The sequence below is a fragment of the Podospora pseudopauciseta genome, chromosome 1 (genome assembly GCF_035222475.1).
Source record: "Podospora pseudopauciseta strain CBS 411.78 chromosome 1, whole genome shotgun sequence".
Classification (NCBI taxonomy): domain Eukaryota; kingdom Fungi; phylum Ascomycota; class Sordariomycetes; order Sordariales; family Podosporaceae; genus Podospora; species Podospora pseudopauciseta.
This window is the reverse complement of record NC_085892.1, coordinates 1,138,279-1,156,032: the sequence shown is the minus strand read 5'-3', so window position 1 is coordinate 1,156,032 and position 17,754 is coordinate 1,138,279. Positions and strand designations below refer to the sequence as shown.

The window sequence follows — 17,754 nt, the reverse complement described above, 5'->3', positions numbered from 1 at the left end:
TGTGCCACGAGGTGTGCAAGGCAAGCTGTCGTGGCAGTCATGTCCGGGGACGTCGGCAAGCAAATGCAAGAGAGGCGATGGTAACAGAGAGAGAAGGGTACAGACTGACTACAACACATGTAGTGCTTGTGGCTGTGTTCCATAAACAGCGGATCTTGGTTCACGACAGCAAATACACACACGTCGAGCTCTGGCACCAAGCTTCAAGTAAAATGCGTAGATAATAATACAGCATATACTGACTGCTGTTCCTTCTTCGTACTCTAGCAATGTATATAATAACAACACTAAGGCACTCCTTGCTGGCCATCCCTCCACCCCCTCCCCCCCTCTCCCCCAAACCTTCTATGAATATACGGCCAATGTTCCTATAAAAACCAAAGTTCTGCCAAATCAAAACATTCATCTCCCCTCTCGATCTCTATATATTCCTCCAACATCCCTTTTCGTGTCCCCAAAAATAGGTTTTGTTTTGTCTGTCCAAAAAGATCTGCTCGTACATACCGCTTCTAATGTATACTTCTCACATGTTATTCCAACCTTGCCGGTTACTCGCCTTATCTCCACCAGTTGTCTGTAGTGGGTAGCGTGGTGTGGGTAGCGTGGTGTGTGCAGTACATAATGTTGTAGTCCGTCATGCCTCGCAGCGCCGTTGCCGAGGGCCCCAAGGTATGGTGAATTAGTACAATGCCGCCCATGTAGCCGCATATCCCTTCCCTTCCGGGCGAGCTTTGTAGGTGTGGCTTATAGACACTAGGCTTGTAACATCGGGGCGTCGTTGGTCGGCGCACTCCTTGTCAGCCACTGTGTTGTCGGTTTTCTTAGTCACGTCATTCTCATCCTCCCCTCTTGCTTCCCATCGGCCAGCGACTTGAACAGAGTCCCCATGAATGTTCATGCGGCTAAATTGTTGCATGACACTCAAGCCGTCGACTTGGGAAGGCCCGTCTTGGCATCGTTGTGAAAGGCGGTCCAGCGCTCACTCAGCATGGCTGAGGACTTCAAGCTATGGTCTGACAGCATACTTGTTGACGAGCTTCTGGCGACCTGTGCCTGAATCTGTCTCCAATGCAACGTGTGCTGAAAGCGGTGATTTTGAAACCATCGGCCTGTTCAGAACCAATGACTCAACAACCCTCCTCGACACAAATTATCGGGCATGGGCAATGATATCGGAGTAGACATCATCGGGAATCATCTTGATGATGGCGAGGGTTGTACGTTTGATCTGGTCAGCTTGAAGAGCTGGGAAGGACCTCAAAAGCTTATTTGGGCTGGTTGGTTCGGTTAGCGTTGAATGCATGCGGTAAACACGGTGGTAGAACTCTCATACCTTGGAGATTCCATAATTTTGGTTCGGATCATTACCAACTGTGCAACGATACAAAGGATGTTGAGGTGAGGGCCATATGCAAAAAGAAAGTCCCAGAGACGAAGGACTTCGGGGAGCGGTGGGGTGCAGGCGCAGAGAGTCAAAACAGAGGGAAAGGCGTATATTTCAGCCGTCAGGTTTTTCGAGAGCAAATACAGGCTGAGCTTGGGGTCTACAATGGAGAGCACTTTGTCGACCAATGCCAGCCCTTTATGCACACCATCCATAGCACCACGAATGTAGCCGGGCAACTCCTTGGTCAGAAGCTGGTGAAAAGCAATGAAAGCCTCGGCCTCACTGCGAGCGGCGTACAAGAAGGGTGCTGCCAGAACATTCATTCCCTGGACGTAAGTTCCTGGATCAAGAGGCATGCTTGCCTCAGAACCCTCCGTTGTAAGCGTCAGAGCACGGGCTCGATGTTTCGACATGGGCGAGGTTGGGTTGGAATCATAGCCGCTCCCATAGCCCGTTCCCGGCCGACTGTTGGGTTGGTCAAGAGACTGGCGGGAACTGCTGCATATGCTGGGCTCCCGAGTGCGTTCTGCGCGGGCATCATGGAGTTTCCAGGCAATGGCGTTGAGTAGGCGGATCAGGCTCGCCTCGCTCACACGCCGTCGGAAGAGAGGATCAGTTGTGAGAGTGCGGAAGGTATCATTACGAATTTTTGAGTATGCGGGTGACGCGCCACGGTGGATAAGTGCAAGGTATGAATCGGTCTCGAGAACAGGCGCATTGAGCAAAATCAGCCATACGTAGATGCGTAGAGAGGACTATGGTTCAAGGTTAGTGTACTGGTATTATGCTATGGCCAGCATGTAGATGGCTTACCATGCCGTCGCTGTCTGCCTTGATGCCCTGATCAAGAATCTTCAGCCGGCTGCTCTCCAAAGCACCCTCGATATCTCCGTTTGGAGGCCCTTCTCGCAAGAGTTTGTCGAGAGACATGGCATCGGCGGCGGGGGACCGCTTATTCAAAGCGGAACGTCGCGTGGCTGTCATGGCTGCTCCGAATGTGTGGGGGGAAGGAACTGTAATGGGTGCGTCGCTGTTGGCGCGTCCTCGTTGTGGCGACCGGTTGGTGGTGTTTACATGTCTGCGAGGAGGGATAGGGGGGGGGTTCAGGATTCGAGCATGCTGCTGCTGGGTGGGAGGATGGTGTTGAATATGCTGCTGCTGCTGCTGCTGCTGTTGCAGCCTCTGCTGGGTAATCAGAGAACCCTGGCCGGCGACTTTTGCACCCAAGCTATGAGCCGATTGCAATCTCCTCAAGGTCCTGTGTGAACCGGGGGATGGAGGCGAGTGGAGCTGCACTGGTGCTTGGAGACTCGCCATCGGCGACAGGGTCCGGGTTTCTTTGGTAGAACTCAGCAACCCCTCCGTGGGGTTTGCCTTCAGGTCGCGAAGAGTCATTGCAATGTGAATTGAAGGCTTACAGGTGGTTAACGTTGTTGAAGAACCACGAGGCGCAGAGCTGGTAACGCCGACAACAACAAAAACTGGACCGCAACTTGATCGGGCGCCGTTGTGGTTGGTTTCTGGGACACCTGCATCACATCAAGACTGGAGGGCGGGGAACATTCCTGGAAGTCGGAGGTTGGTCTGCACAGAAGCCCGTGCTTCCAAACGCCCCTTGCTTCGGCGTGTTCATTTCGCGTCCCACGTCACGTGTACCGATTTAGACGCGTTCTATGTAAGCTACATACATTATCCATTGTCCGGCTTTAATCAATCATTCACCTTTCTGTATATTGACTCCTCGTTGAAGTTCTCATCAGGCTACTCAACAAGGCTTTGATGATGGATGGCTTTCTGGATCTGCTCATGGATGAATGATCGATAGCTCACGAGTGACCGTCTAGCAGGCCACCCTTGACCTCTTGGCAGAACGGTTTCCCATCCTTGACGCGTGGCTGGGACGACGAACTTCCTCGGTTCCCCAACCTCGGGTTGCATTCTCCACTTACCGGCCTCGAAGCCCTGGTCCCCGGTGCAGTTTCCACCAGGTTGCAAAAACCTGTGACAACCAGCCTCTGTTTCGAATATCAAGATATCGAGATCCTCTTGTCTGTCCAATTAACACCTGAAAATAGGAATGAAATTTTCTCGTCTTCTTGACGGAAAAGCTCTTCACAACTCAGTTTTACACAATGGTTCCGCGAAGATCGACCGAAGGTACCGACGATATCCAAATAGTTAGCGTAATTGGACTCAATTTGCCCAGACAACCATTTTCGTGAACCGGACCTTCTCCCCGGCAACGGCGGCCCTAGAACAACGGAAACCTTTGCAGAACTGCTTCTTTCGGGTCTGCAATTTCGGCAACCACTTTCCCATCGAGGAGGTCGCCATGCATGTGGACCGAAACCCCCTGTCCCATCCTTCCAGAAGAACCAACTTTTGACGATCGAGCTGTTTTCTCTGGCAACTTCCTGGTCACGGTTTCAGTTTCCCTAAATGGATCGCCGTCGAGACGGGATTGGTCACTGAGTCGGGTCCCGCCCTGCCGATCTGAGAGCCGAGGCCGAAGACAATTCACGGAGGATGCCGGCCTGACCAAAGGTTACGGCCGTCTCGCCAGGGGAGCATCATCCCAGCTGACGCCGGCCCCGGAGTGGATGTTCGGCTGCGGCCCGGAGCGGCTGACGGTTGCCAAGATGATCACCCGGAGCCACTTTCTACCACTTAGATGGCAATGCTCCGTGCCCTCCTCGTTCAAGATGGAGACAGCTGTGAGAGGTTTAGATACCAAGCTGGCAGTATATACAGTATCTGATGCACTCCGCCGCATCACTCAAACCTTTGTTCATCTCACCCTGCGAATATGAGTCCCCTAGGGCAAAACTACAGCTCATGCCCATCATCCACTGTGGTATGGCACTAGCCTGATAACAGCATGTTGCTCTCAGGTGGAAAAGGAAACAATCACAACTGAGGGCGATTAGATAAGACAGCTGATGTCTTGTCCCAGAGCAACGTTGCCAAGACGCGGGCCAAAATCTGCAGGTCATCATGCACGATTGCCTGCCATCAACAGCCAGAACCAAATCCAGACCACACAGCTTCACATCATCACTGCCAAGCCATGGAGGATATCGGAGTTGAAGCTCCCAAAACGTCAGAAGGCTCCCATCGATATTGCAAGTATATCAGAGGAAGAACAACATCCTCTACTCTCGTCTCTGGCGATGCTGGATGACTCAGCAGCCCGCCGCGGGGTTTGGGTGGTTTGGACTGTCCCTTGGCAAAGCACCTCAACTTCGGTGCTCATTGCATCATCAAGACAACCCCCATACATATCTTCCACGAGACACGGTGACTCTCTTGAGGTCAGCCACACATCCAGCTTGATAGGCTGGGGGACGTGGGGTTTACCCACTGAAATTATGCTGGAAACATGGCATTTGAACCGCTAACGCCTACATTGCGGTGTTTACTGAGACAGCGACGATGGGTGTCTCGTGTTCTCGGCCGGCTGACATTGGTGCTCAAGTGAGCCCTCACTGCTCTCGAATATCTTACTCACATGGGTCTTCAGCCTTGAGCCGGTGTCACATTCGGTGATGACTGTGCTTTTGGTGTCGAATCGATTGGCCTAGCGGTCTCCCGTAATGGAAGCTCGACAATGAGGTTTGAAACTGCAACTGAGGATATGTCCTGGCTGGGTTAGAAAGGTGTGAATCTGTTGATCGTCACCATTCAACCCAGCCGGCAAAGACCTTGGCTATCACTTCTTGCCTTTCCCAGTCCCACCAACTCGCGGACTCAAGACTTTGGACCCAGCGGTGCCAGTGGTAATTTGTTAGCTGTGATAGGCAAGGGCATCGATTGCGCCATCCACTTGATGCCCACCTGCCCACCGCACCCGACCCCCCGCCGCCTCTTCACTGCCTGTCGGGCCCGACGTCAACAATCCAACATCTCCCTGCCTCTCTAGGATATGTATCAAGCCTTCCTTGTTGCTTTTCCAGGTTGTTGGGACCTGGAGCTGGTCTCCTGATGTCTCATTCTTTCCTCCCGTCGCCTTTGCTAGGAAAGTAGAACCCGGCACTCGAGCGGACCTGTTACCTAATGATAAACACTCACGCCGCCCATCTACACGATTTGGGGCACACTCCATCTTGCAGCATCTCCTAATCAGCATCTCCGACAAACCTCGCATCACCTATAATCCTCACACCTACGGCATGGTTTGCATATCCTGGCGCATCCTGCAGCTTAGACGACGACTTCTCGGCAATCCGGTGCATATTCAGGTCGATACGCCCTCGAATTGCATCATTTACAGCATCTAAAAAGATTGAAAAGATCCGAGGCGGTGTGTCTGTTTCAAGCATCTAATCTCTTCCTTACCAGCCCATGGTGTGACAGCATTTCAAGAACTCAACATCGACTCTTCTCAGTGTGGTCATATCCTCAGAAACTAGCCATGGCATCTGGAGTTGGCCACAAGGTGGCCCGGCTGCTGGGAATCCAGCTACAACCGAAAGATCCATATCACCATGTCAATGACCCAAGAGAAACAGCCCATTTCAACACAGACCAGACATTTGTGGAGGAGTCACCGAGGGTGGATGACTTTTTTTTGAAATTAGTACCCTCTGGCCCGCAAGTATGGCGATATCTGGTGTCTCTGTTTCCGTTTCTCTCCTGGATCGGATACTACAACCTTCAATGGCTCGCTGGAGATCTGGTTGCTGGTAAGGAACTCAATGCCGGCTTATCGAACCCTGTTACTAACCAGAGAACAGGCATCACCATCGGCGCTGTTGTCGTACCTCAAGGTATGGCTTATGCCAGACTGGCCAACCTGGATGTTCAGTTTGGTCTGTATTCGAGCTTTATGGGTGTTCTTGTTTACTGGTTCTTCGCAACCTCCAAGGACATCACCATCGGTGTAAGTGAATCCACAGCTCGTCTTGGTGTCAGATTGCTGACACTCTGACAGCCTGTTGCTGTCATGTCTCAACTTACCGGTGCTGTCGTGACTGATATGGCTGCTGTCCTTCCTGACGTTCCAGGCCATGTCATTGCATCTGCTCTTGCACTCTTGGCCGGTGCCGTTGTGGTGTCCATCGGGCTCATCCGCTGCGGATGGATTGTCGATATCATCTCGCTTACCTCTCTCTCGGCATTCATGACCGGCTCAGCCATCTGCATTGCTGTCGGGCAAGTTCCATCGCTGATGGGCCTCAGCGGCTTTTCAACTCGCGATCCGACGTATCTTGTGTTCGTCAACATACTCAAACACTTGAACACAGCGAGTATGGATGCCGCCATGGGGTTGTCGGCACTTGCTATGCTTTACCTTATCAGGGGAGTCTGCATGTGGATTGGGACACACTACCCGAAACATCAGAAGCTCGCCTTCTTTATTTCGACGTTGAGGGTCGTGTTCGTCATTGTTCTCTACACTCTGATCAGCTACCTGGTCAACAGGAGCTTGCCGAGGGGTACCGCCAGATTCAAAATTTTGTTTGACGTTCCTAGAGGTATGTACCAGCCAAAAGTCAGGAATAGATTGGTGACTGATGTATTGCCAGGGTTCCAAAACGCGGCTGTCCCGGTCATCAATACCTCTATTGTCAGTAACCTGATGGGATACTTGCCCGCTACTGTAGTGGTGCTGCTCATCGAACACATTGCTATCTCGAAGTCGTTCGGTCGGGTCAACAACTACAGAATCAACCCTTCTCAAGAAATGGTAGCCATTGGCATCACCAACATGCTGGGGCCCTTCCTCGGCGGGTACGCTGCAACGGGCTCTTTCAGTCGCACTGCCATTAAGTCGAAGGCCGGCGTGAGGACTCCGTTTGCCGGCGTCATCACAGCCTTTGTGGTTCTCCTCGCCATCTACGCCTTGCCGGCCGTGTTTTACTACATTCCCAACGCGTCACTCTCTGCGGTGATTATCCATGCCGTCGGCGACCTCATCACCCCTCCCAATACCGTCTATCAGTTCTGGCTCGTATCACCATTTGAGGTCTTGATCTTTTTTGTCGGTGTGTTTGTCACCATCTTTTCGAGCATTGAGAATGGCATCTACACCACGGTGCTGCTCTCGGCAGCGATGCTTCTCTTTCGGATTTTGAGATCGAAAGGCCGGTTCTTGGGGCGTGTCAAGGTTCAATCCATGCTTGGAAATCGTGTTATTGGCAACGACAGGCAGCAGCCGGTACCCGGGTATGGCACGTTTACCGGCTCGCAGGAGGCGCCGACACGCAACATCTTCTTGCCTATCACGCACGCGGATGGGTCCAACCCCGAGATTGAGCTGGACAATCCGTATCCTGGCATCTTCATCTACCGGTTCGCCGAGGGGTTCAGCTACCCGAACGCGGGGAGCAGCCTGGAGCACTTGGTGGAACACATTTTTGCGCACACTCGGCGGACAAACCTGGCGCATTTCGACCGGCCTGGCGATCGGCCTTGGAACGAGCCCGGCCCGTCAAGGAAGAACATGAAGGCGGCGGCTGCGGCCGGGGTGGACGCGGGGATCATGGGGGTGGACGTGAGCTTACCGACGCTCAAGGCGGTGATTCTGGATTTCAGCTCGGTGAACCACGTCGACATTACTTCGGTGCAGCAGCTGATTGACGTGAGGAATCAGCTGGACCGGTATGCCAGCCCGGATATTGTCGACTGGCACATTGCCTGCATCAACAACCGGTGGGCGAAGAGGGCGCTGGCGGCGGCGGGGTTTGGGTACCCGACTGTTGTGCCGGACGGGCCGCACAGGAGGTGGAGGAGCATCTTTTCTGTGGCGGAGATTGGGGGGTCGCACAGCGCGGCTGCGGCGGCCGAGGTAGAGGTGAACGAGAAGGAGATTGCGAGGAGCAGGAGGCAGACTGCTGCTGATGTGGAGGTTGGGAATAAGCAGCAGCAGCAGCAGCAGCAGCATCATCACCGTGGGCCAAATGATCCTAAGAAGGTTGGGACGGGCGGGAGTGAGAGTGTTCCGAGAAAACCGACGGTTACGTTTGAGAATGCGGTTCTTTCTTTGCACCAGAAGAGGATGTCGCTGGGGCCGGAGCTGCACAGTGGGCGGACGGTGGTGGCGCCGGTGCATGGGATCAATCGGCCGCTGTTTCATGTTGACCTCACGAGCGCGCTGCAGAGCGCGGTTGCCAATGTTGAGGGGAGGTACGAGGGGTTGGAGGAGCATCATTAGGCGTTGTTATTTTTCCATAGATTATACCCGCAGGAAGTAGTGATTAGTGTGAGATATTGGTTTCGTTTGAGGTTGTCCGTCATATTTTGATGTTTTGCTGTGAATGGTGTTTTGTGAGGTTATTTTTTTTTTTTTTGGACTGTGGCTTTGATAATGGTGGGCAGAAAGACAGATGGGATCACAACAGAAATGGGGAGATTTTTAAGGAGGGGGGTATAGGGATTTTATTTATATATTGGCCGTCTATAGGTGTGTTTTTGAAGGACTGCTTTTTATGGAGCATGGTTAACAGTCCACCACGGCGCTAAACGCCGTTTTTTTTCTTTTTTTTTTTCGCGACACCGACTCCGTGGGGTGACCGGCGGTGGTGAGCTCGTGGTCATCAAATGGCTCCCATGGCCTGTCGAGGTTTGGGGTGTGAGTGTTGGGGTTGGGGTAGGGTTCGGACCAGTGGTTGCAGGTTGATGGGTTGATGTTGTATCCTGAGGGGAGTAGGGGGTTGGTAGAGATTGAAGGGGTGGTGGGGTGTTGAAGTAAGTGGTTGGGTGAGGAGGTTCTTTGCTTGTACTGGGGAACAGCCAGGGGGAAGGGGGGGGGGGGTTATGAAGTTGCGGGGTGTTGGTGGAGGAGGAGGAGGGTTTGGAGACGGTGGCGGTGGGATTCGAGGCGGCGGAGGCGCTCGTGGAGGTTGGCGGTGGTGGAGGTGTTTGTTGGGAGGGAGGAAGGGGTAAAGGAAGGTGTTGTTGTTGTTGTTGTTGTTGTTGTTGTTATTATTGTTGTTGGTGGTGGTGGTGTGATGTGGTGGTTGTCAGCTTGTCGACTGTGTTTTTGGGGAGGACTACCATAGCCACCGTCCGAGGGGGGAATGGACACACAAGACTGCATTGTTGGTGTCGAGATGGAAAGTCTTTGACGGGGAGCAAACAACGGACAGCTGTCGCTCTCTCTTTTTGCTCAGCTTCTCCTCCAACAGCTGTATTGTCCTTTCTAGGGAAGGTATCCTCTTCTTCCTCTCTGAACGCCAAAACCAGGCGGATTCTATACCGGGCGATCACCGGGACTCACACAGGTGCGTGGACAGGCGTCTTTGGTTCAATTATCTTGACTAAGTCATGTCTCGGGTTGTTTGCTTAAAGACTCTGGCGGTTTCTTTGAGTTGGAACTAGTGTTCCAGGAAATGTAAATGTCATGGAGAATGGGAAGAAACACTTCGAGACTGGAGACAGAGATAGGAAGCAATGCAGTCACCAGAATGCTTGTAAAACTGATGAGCATATAATTCTGAAAGCAAAAACAAGACATTGTGCAAGCTTGGTGGACTCGATCACAGGTATGTTTGAGGCAAACATCAACGCAGATGGCCCTGCTTGTCAGGGGATAGATATGATACACCAACCAATTAAAAAAGTCTTTAAAAGCTGCTCTCGCGGTTGTTTGCTTTTAGTCTTGTGTGGGATGCGGTTGTTGGAGCTTATTGGTTTAATATGAAATAAATGCCCCTGTTGAACTTGGTATCTCAGGAAATAGTGTAGAACCTTTTTCAGTTTGACTATGGGGAACGAGAAGCCACTACCATTGGTCCTCTTTCAGTTGCCGCATCTGTTCCCATTGAGGACGAAGCAAAGTCTAGGTTGTTGACCGTCGAGCTTGTTTCCACTGTCACGGAAAACTGCGGAATATACTACAGCAGCTCCAATTTGCCTCTCATTCCACAGATATGGAGTTGAACTAGGCCCTCGACCTGTCTATGGTGTGGCTATTCGTGAGGCTCTGTCTGAGGGTGGATCACGCTTGAATGTGGAGTCCAAGAACCGTTGTCTAGGCTCAACGCAGCTTGGATGATGGTTGTCCGTTGGGCCCTTCACTCCATCTCACGATATGAGGATGTGCATACACTATACAATATCGCCGTCGTGGGCCGCATTCTACGGATTGGAAATCAATGTTGATCAAGAGAGAAACCTAGGATGATCTCCCTCACCCCCTTCCGCATCCTGAACTCTCAGTTTTTGCCATCCGTGGGACTCACCCGACCTCGGAGCTGCTTCATAGCCTCGGTGTTGCGGTGACATCAGCACATATATCCGCGCGCATATACAATTGATATTTGCGGCTCTTGCAGCCGGTAATCTCCCGCAGACTGGAAAAGACGGACACTAAAACACTAGGTGACCGGACTTTACCTTGGCTTGCATTGAGGCTTCCTTCCGGTGACATGTCATCCCATCTGCTGGGCGGAATGGGACGGTTCTGTTGGATCTGTGTGTCTTTCTGGGATCGTGGTATGGAGTGCCGTCTCGTCTTTGATGCGCGTCAAACATGTGGTTTTTGGCTCCGCTATTGTAGTGGAGATCGGAAAAAGTCGTATCTGATGGGGGGCGGTTTCTGGTTTCTCTCTATTTGTAAGGCTGGCGAAACTGGTGGGGAGAGGAAAGGCTAGACTGATGAAGGCGCTTTTGAGAAGATGAACTCATCTCAAACAATGAGAAATTTCTGGTTGGAGGCCTGGCCTGCATGAAGGACTCGTTAATTAATGAAATCAATACGGGCGTTCGCTTCCCTCTGCTGCTGTTGGCGATGGGGGTGTGTATCTGGGTGCTTTCGAGGTGATGTTGTCTTTGACTGTTTCCCTTGTGAAATCCCGCGCTCTCTGATTGGATCCCGAATTCAAGATAAGAAGCCTATCTCTTGGCAGGCTCGGCACCCGCTCTCTCAGCTTCTTGGGACGCCACTGCTGACAGGGGTTTGGTCCAGGGTGGAGAGCAACCCACAGGTCGCATGTTTCCTTTTGGGCAGGGGTTCCGACCACTCGAGCAGACTGGCGACGCTTCCAATTTCGCGATCCGGGGTGCAGAGCAACATCAGGAAAAGAAGAACGAGCAGTCCAATGGTTCGTCCGTCTCCGTCCACCCCGAAAGCGGGACTTTTGAGACCACGTCCGTCCACCACCGCCATCACCACCCCCATCAGAGGCCCTCAAGCTTTTGGTGTCGAGCCACTTCATTGAGTAAAACCACATGATGTTTGTGTTGGCACGCTGGTAGATAGATTAGATGTTCGGTCTGGGCGTTGGCGCTGAGGTCTGGAATCGTACGGTCATGCAGCGGCAAGAGGTCCGCGAGGCTGGACATGTCCGTCGGCGTCCTGGGGCTATCGTTCATCAGCGGTGGTGTCGTCGACATGATGTTGTGGCTTTTGACCGGGGAATTGCTCGCCGTGCTCGCCAAGTCTGTTTGCCCAGCACTCGTTACCCCCGAGCTTTATATAACAAAAAGGCTCACTGCTGGTTACTCCCTACCCGTGATGCAGTTGTCAGTTAGCCAGTGTTGGTATTCAGAGGGTTCAACTCCACACCTTTCGCAATGCAGTTGAAAAGGTGCGTGGAAGATCGGCGGAAGAAAGCGGGGCCCTGAGATAAGAAAGATCGCCGCCTGTGATTCGGCAGAGCCCAACCGATTGCCGGACAACGGGTCGCTGTGACTGGCTCTTTTTCAACGGCTTGAACCCAAAAAACACAAACCATTTGGTAACAGTTTCTAGGGCCCACGTCGGCCCAAAAGTCTCCGTTCCCAGCCTCATCGAAATCCCATGTTCTCCAATATCAGATCCGCACGCTAGCATTGGAGACAATTCAACGGCTGTGATGACTACACCAAAGACATCGGGGATCATCAACAAAGTATGCTTCAGTCGCACAGACAAACGGCCAACCCGGAAAGCTCGGTGAGCACAGGAGAGCCTCGCAATCCCTAATTACCTTGGCCTCTGGGCCCCGTCATGCAACTCGGTGCGGGATCGCTGCAGTGCACTCCTCCTGGAGCGAAGACGCTGCAGCTGAAGCTTTTGCCAAGTTCGAGTCAAAGACGAATCAAGACAGACAGAAACCGAAAAGGGCGCAATCCAAGACCTCAGCTCTTGGGGATCAGGAACACAATCCGACCTGGAAAGGCGGGGGGGGACGGGGGAGGCTCCAGGATGGGGGTTTCTTATACAACGACTGGAGCTTCGCTTTTGTTGCACAAGCTATTCTCGGTGTTCAAGGTCTCAGCCAGAACAAGTTTGTGTCTCCGTTGACGACATGCTTCGTTTCCGTAGGGCGGAGTCAGCTGTAGGGAAGAGTGAAGAGTGTATGACAGGACCTCATTGATGGGAACCCGAGATCATCACGAAACCGCTACCTCGGTATCGGTGTGTCTCCAACCTGAGGTGTGGTGGTCCGATGACAAGAAAAAGAAGGGATGCATGTTCTGTAATCTCGAGACTGCTCCTTCGAAAAGATTAATGAATGAAACGACAAAAAAAAATTGCGCACCCATTCCGATTACCGCCCTAGTGAACCAATCCTACCGTTCCTGCGGGTAGACAAGCGTGATGGAGGGAGGGGAGGGGTTTCTTTCCACCCACACCCGTCAGCAGATGGTCGTGTGCAGGTGTGCGGCGAACCCCCACTTAGCAGACATGATGCACCACCACACCCCAGGAACCAAGAGCTCTGGAGCTGAGGCTGTGTGCAATTGCTGATGTCCATCATTTTACACATTGCACATTTCACCAGCTGGCCAGAGCTCAGGCCATATCCAGGTTGCATATGGCCTATTCTGTTTGGCTGATGCAGTCCCAAGAGAGGCCCTGATAATGACCACGAGGGATTACCTGAATAAGCAATGGTTTGACTTGACCTGACCTGCCAGCTCAGTGCTGCTGAAGCTCGAGAGGGAGGAAGAGTGGGGGTACGAAACAGAACAGGCCATCCATGGAGTGTACGCATGAGGTCTTTACTTAGGTGTAGAAGAAAACAGACTGGAGTCTACGCAGTAGAAACTATTCAAGAACCTTTTCAGACAGCGGTATCGACGTCGACCACAAGTCAGGGCAGTCAGTCGAACAGCAGCTGTGATGGATCCATTCTGGAGGTACGGTGTACCTCTCAGCTTGTACCTGGCTCGTGCGCAGAGTGGGAGCAGAGCGGGGGTCGTCCCACACCTGGGCGCCACCGTACCCCGGTACCGCAGGACTGCCTAGCTGCTTGCGGAAGCCCTGTGCGTGTCCCCGGGATGACCCCAGACGACTGGGGCTGGGCCTATCGTCGAAGATGGCCGTCGCCGAGCATGGTGGTGAGCAGAGGACAGCTCCCCATCACCAGGCAAGATATTTTCCCGCGTCTGGAACCCACTTAATCTGGGAGGGAACTGAAACTGATTCGGGAAACACTGCAGAAAGATGGACTGCGCTAGGCATATCCGGCCTCACCCACCAGGGGCAGTCTGAGTGGAAAGTGCCTGCCGCTGCCGGCCCCGGGCCCTGGCGCTGAATTGGCGTCGTGCGTCAGAGGTTTCTCGCTGCTCCCCACTCTCCTAGATAGGCGTTGCGGGTGGGATGGGGGACGGTCGATGGATCCGATGCCGTACGTAGTAGGGTGGTTTATATACTCAGGCTTTGTCCCACCCTCGTCCCTTGTTTCTCGTTCCTTCCCCCGTCTCAGACCAGACTTGTGTCGAAAATTATACACCTTCCGACAGCCTTTCCCCAACGGCTGCTCTCGGCCTCCTCCTCCTTCTCCTCCTACTACTACTCCTCCTTCTTCTGTCTTTCTAGGTATCCATTCTTTAGATTGCCTATCCATTACGACGACACGAAACGACCCTCACGCCCGTCCACTGCCCTGATTACCTACCCTATCCATCCGGGCGCCCGCCCTGCTCCGGCTCTAGCAAGCATTCTGTTCACGCACGTCCGCAAAGGACTCGACACCGCGCCATGTCCGACTCAACTTCCGAGGCGGCTCCGGCCTCGACGCCGCTCCATTCCGGTACGTAGAGCCACCACCATCCAATGATCTCACTATCCTTCAATCGGGCCCTGATTGCGCCTCTCAATGACATTCGACAAGCTAACCAGGGGGTGCCAACAGCGAGGGATAACCTCAACGAACCCTTCAATGCCGGTGACCAAGCTTATATCCTCGTGTCGTCTGGCATGGTCCTGCTGATGATTCCCGGCATCGCCTTCCTCTACTCCGGCCTCGCTCGCAGAAAGTCGGCCTTGTCGCAAATATGGGTCGTCATGATGTCTTTCAGTGTCATTGTCTTCCAATGGTATTTCTGGGGTTATTCACTGGCTCTCAGCCCGACCGCCACCAACGGCTTCATTGGCAACCTCGACAGATTTGGCCTCCGCAACGCTTTGGGTGATGAGTCTCCGGGCTCCCCCTTCATTCCCGAGCTGCTGTACTCGTTTTACCAGGCAAGTACTTGGCTGATTTCGACTTACGCACATGGCTTGATGCTAACAGTTGGAAGATGCAATTCGCTGCTGTTACTGCTGCCCTCGTGATCGGTGCTACTGCTGAACGTGGTCGCGTCATTCCCGGCATGGTCTTTACTTTCTTCTGGGCTACTCTCGTCTACTGCCCTCTTGCGTACTGGGCCTGGGGCGCCGAAGGCTGGGCTTTCAAGTGGGGTGTTTTCGACTATGCTGGTGGCGGTCCCGTCGAGATTGGTTCGGGTGTTTCCGCTTTGGCCTACTCTTGGGTGCTCGGGCGCCGCAACGAGAAGATGATGCTCAACTTCCGTCCCCACAACATCTCGCTCATTACTCTCGGCACTATCCTTCTCTGGTTCGGATGGCTCGGTTTCAACGGCGGCTCTGCTTTCGGCGCCAACCTCCGCGCTGCCATGGCCTGCTGGAACACCTGCTTGACTGCCATGTTCGCCGCCATGACTTGGTGCCTTCTCGATTTCCGCCTTGCCAAGAAGTGGTCGCTCGTCGGCTGGTGCTCCGGCACCATCTCTGGCCTCGTCGCCGCCACTCCCGCTTCCGGTGTCATCACTCCCTGGGCCAGTGTTTTGCTTGGTGTCGTTACTGGCGTTGCCTGCAACTTTGGCACCAAGATCAAGTTCTACCTCCGCATTGATGATGCTCTCGATGTGTTCGCCGAACACGCCATCGGTGGTATCGTCGGTCTTATTTTCAACGCCTTCTTCGCCGCCGACTACATCATCGGCCTGGATGGCATCAACTTGGGCGTTCAGGGTGGCTTCCTCAACGGCAACTGGGCTCAGCTCTACAAGCAGATTGTCTACATCCTTGCCGGCTGCGGCTATACCTTTGTCGTCTCAGCTCTCATCGCCAAGGCCATCGACCTCGTTCCCGGCCTTCACCTCCGTGCTTCCACCGAGGCTGAGCTTCTCGGCATGGATGACGACCAGCACGGAGAGTTCGCCTACGACTACGTCGAGGTCCGCCGTGACTACCTTGCCTGGACTCCTGCGGAGAAGGAGCAGAGAGCTGATGGCGATGTTGTCGTCCCTCAGCACGGCATCACCGGGCATCAAGAGATGGCCACTCGCTCCAGCGCCCCTCCCACACCCCCCTCAGAGCCCGCTACTGCTGTCGGGAAGGAGGAGAAGGTGTCCGGGTCTGCGACTGATTAGGGTGTCACGACCAGTCATTTGAACATTGTTTGAAAGCGTTGTATCCTTTTTTTTTCCTATTGATATCTGGATAGGGGGGTGCAGGAACGGAAGGGAGGCAATGTGTAAAAGGCAGGCAGGCCTGGAAGCGGCAACCCCTGGGAAGCATAACGGCTTTGCTTCCAAAGAAGTATATTTTTTCTGCCGTGTCGTTTTGGATCTTTTTTCTTTTTTTTCATTTACATTGTCCCTTGTTTTGACCCTTTTGAGGAAAAGGTTTGCGGGCATGACGTTGTTGTACAAATACCCCTGAAAGCTAGCTTAGCGATATTTATGTGTGAGATGGATGATGGATATGGTGTTTAATCTAAAGATATAACATTTACTTCTTGATCACTTGTGATGCCGGTATTTCTTTTCTTTTTAAACCATTGAGCTGCTGCTGAGAAATCACGTGTTTAGACGAGACCGATTTCAGACATGGATGAGGCAAGATCATGTCAAAATCTTTCAGACAGGCCGGTTGCTATGTCGTGTCTTCTGCAGGCAAGCATGTGAAGCAGCGAAATCGGAACTGTGAGACTAACAATTATATCCTGAGGGATGAACAGGCGGGGGGATGGGGTCTAGAACACCATCACCTTCCGTCTGATCTTGGACGCTACGGTAGGATGGAACCCAGATCAGACATATGCAATGCTGTCTTGTCTTGTCAAGCTTTTCCTTGGTATGTGCCTTGATGCCGGCTCTGAGGTGAGATCGGAACTAAGGACCACACGGTCGGGGACGCCGAGTCAAGCGATGGCATCTGGGGAGGCCGGGAGGGTGGTGTACTGTATGCCGCCGGACTGGGGAAGGGGGGGGGGGGGCTACAACCGATCACGATAAGAGGTGGAAAGCCGGTCAGGAAGTCAACTTGTAGTGGTTGCATTAGGAAGTCTTGGGAGGGAGGCTTATCTCTCTACCAAGAAGTCACCGCAAGGCTGGATTCGGTAGTTGTGGTTTTAAGTCAGCCAACCAACAATGGGACGGGATGCCAGGTGCGGGAAGAGGGTGCGGGTTCTTATCTCTGTGGCGTGGCCGGGTCGGGTCGGGTTGGGATGGGATGGGATGGGATGGGATGAAAGGGCTAAGAAAACTGGCTGGGACTAGGTGGGAGAAGAGGGAATGGAGAATATCATGTGATTGCGAGCTTCTGCGGTGCAGCCGGGGGAGGAGGGGTGGGTGGGTGCTGGGCATCGACCAATGTTGTTGAAAACAGACAGGTGCTTGATGGCTGGGGAGGATGGATGGATGGAGGGGAGTGTTGTTCCATTCCTTCTAGAAGGTTTTGGTGGGCAGTGATGGCGGATTTGGTCTGGCATAGGTGAAAAGAGGAGATGGAAGTCGAGGGTTGGTGTAAGTGAAATTAAGAAACCGTTTGGTGGGGCTGAAATTACATACAACAATACCGCCGCCAAGGACGGGAAAGCGGGTATGGGGGGCACGCGTCTGGTGGAGAAGAGAAAGGAAACATTTCAGTTCCCGGCTGGGGGATACGGTACGTAATGCCAAGATTGGCGTCATCGTGGGTTCTAAAATTGATCAGAAAAGAAAGACAAGATCCCTGTTTTGGCGTGGATGGGAAAGGGGAATGGGATTTCGGAAATTGTCGATGTTGGGGAGATCTGAGACTAAAGATGTGGATTTGAGAGTTGGAGGATCTGAACCAGCTGTTGGAGGGGTTCATGACAGTGGTTCGCCGCCTTGCACAGTACTGCCAGTGCCGACGAGGCGACGATGGCCAACAAACATAGTTTTGT

General features: G+C 53.1%; 4 protein-coding genes across 4 annotated transcripts; 2 read left to right on the top strand and 2 right to left on the bottom strand.

Moving 5' to 3' along the window:
• Window positions 1-291: 291 nt before the first annotated feature.
• cdc16 lies at window positions 292-3,142 on the bottom strand. The gene is made up of 3 exons (XM_062906853.1): window positions 2,201-3,142; window positions 1,334-2,142; window positions 292-1,274 (listed from the first exon to the last, which is right to left on the bottom strand). Exons 1-3 carry the CDS (start codon window positions 2,780-2,782, stop codon window positions 1,151-1,153), a joined length of 1,515 nt encoding a protein of 504 aa, XP_062769742.1. The 5' UTR covers window positions 2,783-3,142; the 3' UTR covers window positions 292-1,150.
• On the top strand, window positions 3,091-8,622 carry QC763_102940 (uncharacterized protein). The gene is made up of 4 exons (XM_062906852.1): window positions 3,091-6,069; window positions 6,121-6,266; window positions 6,318-6,861; window positions 6,913-8,622. Exons 1-4 carry the CDS (start codon window positions 5,799-5,801, stop codon window positions 8,538-8,540), a joined length of 2,589 nt encoding a protein of 862 aa, XP_062769741.1. The 5' UTR covers window positions 3,091-5,798; the 3' UTR covers window positions 8,541-8,622.
• Window positions 8,623-9,843: 1,221 nt separating this feature from the next.
• QC763_102935 (uncharacterized protein) lies at window positions 9,844-11,869 on the bottom strand. Its single transcript, XM_062906851.1, has 2 exons — window positions 11,635-11,869; window positions 9,844-11,577 (listed from the first exon to the last, which is right to left on the bottom strand). Exons 1-2 carry the CDS (start codon window positions 11,638-11,640, stop codon window positions 11,080-11,082), a joined length of 504 nt encoding a protein of 167 aa, XP_062769740.1. The 5' UTR covers window positions 11,641-11,869; the 3' UTR covers window positions 9,844-11,079.
• Window positions 11,870-14,297: 2,428 nt separating this feature from the next.
• Window positions 14,298-15,973, top strand: MEP1 (low affinity high capacity ammonium permease; the record flags this gene model as incomplete). The annotated part of the gene is made up of 3 exons (XM_062906850.1): window positions 14,298-14,349; window positions 14,452-14,783; window positions 14,840-15,973. The coding sequence occupies 3 exons, from the start codon at window positions 14,298-14,300 to the stop codon at window positions 15,971-15,973; spliced, it is 1,518 nt and encodes a 505-aa protein (XP_062769739.1).
• Window positions 15,974-17,754: the final 1,781 nt, after the last annotated feature.